Source organism: Sinocyclocheilus anshuiensis, unplaced genomic scaffold, assembly GCF_001515605.1.
Source record: "Sinocyclocheilus anshuiensis isolate Anshui unplaced genomic scaffold, SAMN03320099.WGS_v1.1 scaffold1049, whole genome shotgun sequence".
Classification (NCBI taxonomy): Eukaryota; Metazoa; Chordata; class Actinopteri; order Cypriniformes; family Cyprinidae; genus Sinocyclocheilus; species Sinocyclocheilus anshuiensis.
The window spans coordinates 388,805-398,211 of record NW_015557197.1 but is presented as its reverse complement, the minus strand read 5'-3'; the positions used below and the strand labels follow the sequence as shown (position 1 = coordinate 398,211).

General features: G+C 36.1%; 1 protein-coding gene across 1 annotated transcript in view; it reads right to left on the bottom strand.

Annotated features, from left to right (window-relative positions):
- LOC107678842 (protein EFR3 homolog B-like) overlaps positions 1–5,663 on the bottom strand; it is a 31,558-nt gene extending 25,895 nt beyond the window's left edge. The window contains exon 1 of the mRNA XM_016474261.1: positions 5,554–5,663. Coding sequence (XP_016329747.1) covers positions 5,554–5,638 — 85 coding nt within the window. The 5' untranslated portion in view covers positions 5,639–5,663. The remainder of the gene's footprint in view (positions 1–5,553) is intronic.
- Positions 5,664–9,407: the final 3,744 nt, after the last annotated feature.

Genomic DNA, 9,407 nt, shown 5'->3' with positions numbered 1-9,407 from the left:
ATATATATTGTTGCAGTGTTTGCCCTTGTTTCAAGGCCAATTGTTTAGACTAATAAACTAATCCAAAATGTAAACGCTTTAGGACAATCTATGAGTAAGACAGTAAAATATTAATATTATAAGTCCAAGTTGTTAAGTAGCCAAATAGCCTTCACTTTAGCCATAATAACACAGAACAACTATCAAGATATGAGGGTACATGAGGATTAAACACACAGTTTTTCTATCACACGTACACTCACTGTCAGTCATCAGCAATCAGTGCTGCTCACGAGGCATTTTTAGGGCCGAGTCTCAAGGCTGAATGCAGAAACTGTCTACTTCCTCTCTCAGACACCTGTGTAAATTCACAATCAGCCCAGCATTCCCAGCAGCAACCAAGCCTTGATTATGTAGAGAAGGTTCCTTGATTACAGAAGAAGAATGTGTTCGCTGAGATTACTCAGGGTACGTTCCAAATGCTCACCAGAGCCCTATGACAAAGTGCACTTTTGTGGGTATTCAGCCTGCTACAATGCAAAATTCTGGGATTACAAATCATAAGGACTGTGTTTGCTCAGCCCTACTTAAGCACTGCAAACAACCTAGGAAAGAAATGTACATCAGTTTGGCAAAAATATATTTTAAAGGGGTCATATGATGCGATTTCAATTTTTCCTTTCTCTTTGGAGTGTTACAAGCTCTTGGTGCATAAAGAAGATCTGTAAAGTTGCAAAGACTAAAGTCTCAAATCCAAAGAGATATTCTTTATAAAAGTTAAGAGTCAGCCACACCTACCTAAAACGGCTCGTTCTAACACGCCCCACATATCTACATCACTATGTGGGAAGATTTGCATAATGCCGCCCAAATGTTCACGCAAAGAAAGAAGGCGTAACTTTTATTCTCGCTGTAGTATTGTTGTTGCCGCCGCCGCCATGTCGTGAATGCGCTGTGTGATTCGTTGTGAAAGCGATTATGTTTATGCGGCGCGATGCAACACAACGCTTAAAAAGACAGTATAAGTAATTATAATCCATAATTATGTCCCCACTGGATGCAACGAATGCCTCGTTTATAATGGGTTTTCATGTTTTTGAATCATCGCTCCGGCCTGACAGGGCATCATCACAATGTGGTAAGGGGCGTAACATTTCCGTCACACGCTTGAGGTATTCGGCCAATCACAACGTACTGGATAGCTGGCCAATCACAGCACACCTCGCTTTTTCAGACCGATTAGCTTTGTAAAAATCAACACGTTTCAGAAAGGCGGGGCATAGAGGAGAAACAATAATGTACAGTATGTGGAAAATAATGTTTTTTTTTAAACCTTAAACCGCATAAACACATTTCATTACACCAAATACACAAAATAATGTTCTTTTTAGCAACATCATATGACGCCTTTAAGATAGATAGATAGATAGATAGATAGATAGAGATTTATATTTATTTCCCTTTTTGAGAGCAGAGCATAACGTGAATTATCTGCCACTGGCCCTAACCTTACACCATTGTTTGAAAGACTGAAAATCAGTTGTTTCTACATATCAATTTCACTATTTGTAGTGAAATCTAACGACAAGTACAGAGGTACATCTGCACAAACACAAGGGCAAACACAAACACAAACAGCAATGTGAAGAGCTCAATGGGTCAGCATTAGGAGATGCTGTCCTGCCCTTCAGTGATGTTATATAACACACAGCTAGAGTCCACATTCTTCTATTTTTACATGCAAGGAGAGAGGGCCGCCTCAGTAGATATCTCCAGTATACACACACACCTCTACCTGAAACCATCAGATGCCCATCAGAGACAATCACATGATTTCAAATGGCTAAGTTCAACAGCAATATATGAGTAAAGATGAAAAATATTTCTATTTCTACAATAATCATTAGATGAGATTAGACTGTCATTGTGCAGAGTACAATCACAGAGCCAATGTAGTGAATTGAATTGCTGCTTAGAATTGATGTGCACCTTAGCATTTTTTATGCGATATTTGCATAAAATTTGATAAAAACATGACATGACATAATATAAAGTTTCAGGAGAGATCCCAACCATCTTAAACCATTTACTGAAACTGTACTTCCTCAACTTTCTGACTTCACACAGATGAGATTATTTTTTGTGAAACTGGAAACTTTCTATGCATTTTCAGAAAAGCTGCTTTGAATGATTGTAGGTGTCAAAAAATAATGAAAATGGTTTAAACGATGACTGTGTTTTAGCGCAAAAGCCTTAGCGGGACCTCAGGGGAAAAGCAAAACATTACGAGATTTATAACACAAGAAATCCATTAAGTCTCCTGAACTATAAAAGAGCAATAGTGACTATCTATGATTGCATTAATCAGTTCTCTTGTAACATGATCAGCTGACATGCTAACTTGTCATCACGAGGTGAATTGTGTCCTGATCGATACAACATCCAGTCGTAATGTGATCTGTTAACACCACAATCACTAACCGCACTGAAGGGTCATCAAACGTACACAATGTTATGTATTGCCAATGACCTATCAGCTAAAATCTCCATGACAAACCAGCAGATCAAACAAACACACACTTAGAAAACTTAACAACATAAGAAACCCTGCGATCAAACAAACCTACCATAAAGCAATCTCATGACAGCGTCTGTTTGGCAGCATTAACTCTTTGGTTTATCAGGACTTACTGAATGTACTAAACAGAAGTCATGCCTGAGTGCTCAAGGAATGCAGTCAGGGAAGATTCCGGTTTCCCTTTATTATGCACAAACCCCTGCAGAACCCACACACACAAGCTCAGCGCTTACCATACATTGTTCTTGATGTCAGTGAAGCTGCTCTCTCTTCTCAGTCCTTCCCTGCAGCTTCTTAGATGCAGCTGCAGAGAGATATTTGGAGACACTGAGCCTACACGCTCACACACATGCGGTCTGCTGCTCCGACGGCTGAAAGTCATGCGATACACAACAGGAGCGATCGCACATGCTAGTGGACAGTGATGGGGAAGCTATGCTGCTGGGATGACCTTGGCTATTGCGCCAGCAGGTCTCAAAAGAATAACGCTCATTTTGCACCCACGAGTGTACACCTTCTGCTCGTCAATCACCACTCAACGAGGGAGGGGCTAGAGAGAGAGAGGGGATGAGAGAGTGGGATGTGCTCATTCATTCTCGGCAGAAGCTCCTCCCGCTTTCTTAGATTCTCTGCATCGCTCTCTTTCTCTAGTTGTGTTCGGAATCAAATACTAGTGTACTGCTTATAAAATGTATACTGCTGATTTTTACTACATGAAACTTGGGAAAATTTTTAATCTAAATATGCATTTTTTAAGAAACATCACTACAATGTCTTGAAAGTAAAAAGCAGCGTGTCTTGTCTAGTCTGTATTGTCATATATTTCTGAAAATACTAATAAAAAAAAGTTGTTTATGTTTCTGAAAGAAGTCACCAAGCTCATCAGGGCTGCATTTATTTGATAAAAAATACAATAAAACAGTTATATTGTGAAATATTATTACAATATTTTATATTACAATAAAAGTTTTTTGAACATATTTTAAAATGTAATTTATTTCTGTGATGCAAAGTTGAATTTTCAGCATCATTACTCTAGTCTTCATTGTCACACGATCCTTCAAAAATCATTCTAATATGACGATTTGTTTCTCAAGAACCATTTCTTATTAGTATCAACATTAAAAAGTCGATATAATTAATTTATATAAATCATAAATTGTTTGAATATTCAAAATCCACTGGCGTATATGAGATCCATATAAATGTAAGAGAAATGGTTATGCTTTAAACACCTTTTGAAGCTAATTCTGCCATTTCAAAAATGCAAGTGTGGTAAAAAAAAATAGCCAAAAAAATAGGTCAGAAAGGGTTTTTCCATCAGTTCCTCCTCTGAAACTCTTGATTCAGAGATGAATTAAATTCCTACATGACCCTGGAGTTTGTCTAAAGGCAGTTAATTCAGCCAGGGATTTTCAGGGACATCAGAGAAAAACACTGTCATTTCCCAATCAGATGGCAATTAAATCACCAACTACTACCTGTAAAAGCTGAAATTACATGATATCCCCCTGAGAAATAATTACCGCCAGAATAGGGCTTTAGAGCAGTATGTTAGTATGCAACTCCAAACATAGCTTTTGTCTCTCTCTTTCAGATGGCATGGTTTTCCTCCTGCAATCCATCATTCTCCTCCTACACTCTCTCTCAGATATATATGTGTGCTGTGGAAAACATGCGGCACACAAACAGCAAATCCTGCTGGAAGTGGCACTAGACACTGCAAGAGATATACAATACCACAATAAACAATGACAGATATCATGTTATGATTATATCTAAACATTTTTTTAAATAAAGCTAAAATAAAATAATAGATAAAAAAACAAACTTGCCGTGTCAAGTAATTGAAATAAAATAAGTTTGAGTACTTAAATGATTAAAACTGACATAAAAATATATTTTTAATTTATATACAATATATATATATATAATTTATTTCTATTTCATTTTTCCAGAACATTTAAGTATGTATATAAACAAACAAAAAAGGACAAAAAAAAACAAAAATTTGTTGAAACTTAAATTAAAAGTTAAATGATAATTGAAAATATACAAATAAAAGCTCATTCAAAATACAAAAATATGGCATAATATTATTATGGTTATTATTATCAATAATAACAATACTAATAATACATATTAATAAATACTATAGTAGTATATAAGTAACACTACAAGTCAAAAATGAAAATGAAGATTCAGTCCCTGGTAAAAATGTTATGTTTTTTGAATGTCAAGGCAAATCTGACATTTTGGCAAATGTCAAACAAACAAAAAAGAGAAAATACTCAGTTGACACCAGTTGTTGTGGAGCTGGAGCAATTGTGTAATGTACATATTTTTAAGCAGACCTTTTTTTAAAAATATGACATTAACCTGTGAGAATGGTCAGATCTTGAAAAGATATTAATCCACTAACAGCCGAGTGACATTTACACAGGAATTTGGCTTGGCTAATTAGCAACTAAACATGCTTAATTAAAACCAACCAGAGCACAGATGCCAAGTGTCAGTCACAGATGGGGTTTCCATGACGACGCAATAAATACATCTGCCGTGATTTCAGCATCCAGGTACCTCTGCACTGTCATCATTTGCGAGGAATTTGATTAGAGTGGTACTTTTGACTTAGGGCTTGTAAAAATTCACTTAGCAGCCACGCAGAATACCCCGGAAACCATCTAGCAATGACTCAGAACAACTGCATAGCAACACCCTGGCAACCACCCACAACAACATTCTTGCATCATGGCATCAGTTTTGCATTGGCAGATGACACTTTTACATTTTGCACTTGTCTTCTCACCCAAAACCATACAATATAAAAGATTAAATAAAAAAAGTTGGAAATTCTTAATCAAAGCATATGTACTTAAAAACTGTGCAATGACATCATACTAGAGTTGCATCATGAGCACAATACCATTCAACTGAGAGAATCTGATTCTGTGAGAAGAATACATCAGTATCCTGGCAGAGACAGGACCTCTTACCACGACTCGGGCGGTGATCCAGCAGGGTACGACAGTCCAGTGCCAACCTCCGAGTGGCAACAGGTTCAGGGACAGCCATGGGCATAAGAACACCAGCACCAACACTCACAAACAACTCTTAAAGTCACCAAAATATCGTCCTTTGGTTATAAACCCATGGATGAAAGTAATCAATGTAAAAGCAGCCTGCTCTCTTGCAACTCACATAATCCTCTAATGTGCTAAAATACAAAATGCAGACAGCAAATTAGCAAATTGATCCAATGCTGAGCATTCACCTCAATTAGAAATTCTCTGGAAAACCTTAGCCCATCAAACACTACAGGAATCGCCGAAATAATATTATTAAATCCTTCAAAATCTTGATTTTTAAGAGGGCAAACAAGGTCTCCTGTAAAGCGCCTGGTTCCTGATGTCTCTCAGGTTTGAAGGTCTCTCTTTTTAAAGTTAATCACAGGGTCTTTTGCAAGCTGTTCAGCTCATGGCATCCCTTCAGCTCTGGGCAGATTCCTGTGCCTCGCCACTGACAGCGTCTCCTCGGTCCGACAAACTCCCACACTCTCTTTCTCTCTGGAGTTTACTGGGACAATGACGGAGGAGGAATAGTGGAACTCATTGTGTCAGTGAGATGTTTATTAATGAGAGTGAGAGAGAGAGATGCCAACCAGCCAAATCCAAGGGCTGTCCTTGCAAACAGGACTATAAGTAGGCCCAAAAGGAATCTGTGCCCACAGAATCCAGCAACAACAACAAAATAACTGGATTCTGCCTTGCAAAAGTTCACAGAACAACAGTAAATGTGATTACACCTAAACCAATACGTCACGAGAAAGTCTTCCATTTTACCAGAAGACTGATTAATAAATGATTCATTCTAAATAATGCTAAATGATTAAATGCAAATGAAATTGAAAAAATTATAAGGTCAAAAAAGAAAAAAAAAGGCATCCATATGTATGGATAAATTGTTCATAGTAAGACCATAAAGAAACATTAGATTAGAAAATTGATGCCTTTCCATTTCATGCTGACTTTAAAAGATCTGCTAAAACTTTTCAGGAAAGTTTTAAGTTGTGGTGTTTATGCATTGACAATTTAAAGTTGTGTCTGGGAAACTGGCTATAAATGCTTCCATCAGACACACTGACGTGGACAGTTAAACACAATCGTATAATCTACTCTGCATGCCAACCAGCTATTTACAAGTTTTTCATGTAACTCTTAAATAAAGCCAACATTTTATACCTGCACACCTTCTCCTGTCTGCACAGCCAAACCTGGACCAGTATTCAAACCAAAATCACTTTAATTTCAGTTTACTATTGTAACCAGTTTCGAACATAAATAATGTAGTTACTAGTTACTTTACCATGGTCATTTTTTACAGCGATTCATTACACAAATACATGTACAGGTGCATCTCAATAAATTAGAATGTCGAGAACCAAAGACTTAAAATACTTCAGTCTGTGTGCATTGAATTTATTTAATACACGAGTTTCACAATTTGAGTTGAATTACTGAAATAAATGAACTTTTCCATGACATTCAAATTTATTGAGATGCACCTCCTGTATGTACTTCACATGAATTGGACCCTGAATAATGAAGAATCATTGAAGCTCATACCTGTCATGATGACTTTTTACGCCAGATGTCGCTCTTGCACTCAAGTGGTTACTACGGCACACCGGCGTCCAGCGGTCCAAAGCCAAACTAGGACGCTCTTTTCCGTTCACTCAAAGTAGGAAAGCCGCAGGAATCAGGATGGTGTGGGGCCTACCGCTGGAACACATAGGTGAGATTCAAAACAGATTCCGCTGCACTTGGGCACTGCTTACATTTACAGGCACAACTAACAAAAATGTTTCAGTTTTTGTGAGTTTCATGATATCAGATAGGTTTGTGAAAAAAATATTGTTTTTCTTTATCTTTCAAGTCAGGTTACTGCGATTTCTAAAAAAAAACACAAATGTAAACATTTGAGTAAATAATCACGTTTAACAGCGTTTTTTCTTTTAATTTATTTTTATAAACTAATTTATTAATATACAAATAATCTGAAGCACCTCTTAAGGAATTAACGCTAGCGGTCTAGTGTATAATATTTACAGTTATTACTAAAACAATTGTCTGAACATGCTCTTTTGATATATTAACACTATCATAACCATACAGAATGTAATTTCATATTTTAATTTCCTCACCGCTTGTTTTCAGCTGCATAGTCTGGTAAATGGTGCTCTCATGCTCCGTCAGCGAGTCAAAATAAACATGATAACTGACTCGTATTCCCTCACTGCTTCTTCTCTGAATGACGGTCCTTCCACACACAGTGATTCAGACTCACACACTTCCTCTGAGATCCTGCTGCACTGTTTACAGGACAACTGCAGAGAAGAACTCGACATTCCCAGATTAATTATCAAGCATTTTGTGTCGGTATGTCATTTTAATAATAATAATAATAATAATAATAATAATAATGTGAATTAATATTAATAGATGATAACTTCAGATTAATTAATAATGCATTAAGTGTAAGCTAATTTTTAAATAATGATGATAATAATAATAATAATAATAATAATAATAGTAATACTTATTATTATTTTGATAGTGGAAAACTTAACTAGATTAATTCATCATGCATTGAAAGAAAAAAAAAACATGGTTACACTTTTACTATGGCTAATAAAACCTATAAGGGGTTCGTTCGTATTTTTGTAGTCTTTCTTTCTTTTTCTTTGTTTTGTTTTTATAACTGTACTTTGATGTTTTGTACTGTTTAATAAAAAAAAACAGAAATCAGAGAAGAAGATTCGCGATACCTGCTCCGAAGTCCAGAATCAAATGATTCGCAATACGCAGTCCGTAGTCCCGATCAGTGTTGGGGGTAACGCATTACAAGTAACGTGAGTTACGTAATCAGATTACTTTCCCCAAGTAACGAGTAAAGTAACGCATTACTTTTTAATTTACAAGAAAATATCTGGGTTACTTTTTCAAATAAGTAACGCCAGTTACTTTTTTTCCCATTTATTGATTGAAAGCTCTCCTGTGCCCATGTTGAGAGAAATCGGGAGTAAGAATATAACATATAATTAAGATGTTACTGTAGTTCTAGAATAAATATGAACATGCATTAATTCATCTCACTCACTCGCAAAAAAAAAAATCAGATTTAGTTTTCCACAAAATTAATAAAAATAGTTAAACGCAACTCAGAACATGACTCAAAGCTGCAATAATTAAATATGTTAAATAACACAAATATCCTTTATGTATTTAATCCCATTTTATTAACCAATTTGCTGCTGACCTTCAGTGATCCAATTCAACCATACTAATAAGCAAAAATTACTCAAGATAAACTAACATTTCTTCTTCTTTTTTATTGCTGAAGAGTTGAACTTTCTTCTTCTGCATTCTACTGTACAGACGTGAATTTACATTTCCTTCAGCCTGAGGCTTTGGGTGTGAAAGGGCTTTTACATTTGCCAAAAATATAACTTTTTATATTAAAAGCAAACAAGCAAGCCCAGCACAGATGTAAAAAGTAACGTAAAATGTTACTTTCAATAAAAAGTAACTAAGTAATGTGATTGGTTACTTTTTTAGGAAGTAACGCAATATTGTAATGCATTACTTTTAAAAGTAACTTTCCCAAACACTGGTACCGATCTTCAAATGATTTGCGAACCTGCACCGATTTGAATCAATGGAATCATTAAATTCGCGAAATGATTCGCGAACCCGCTGAGTCCCGATCTGAATCAAATGATTCGCGAACCCCCACAGAAGACCCATCTGAATCAAATGATTCGTGATCCGTGCTCCAAAGTTCCAATCTG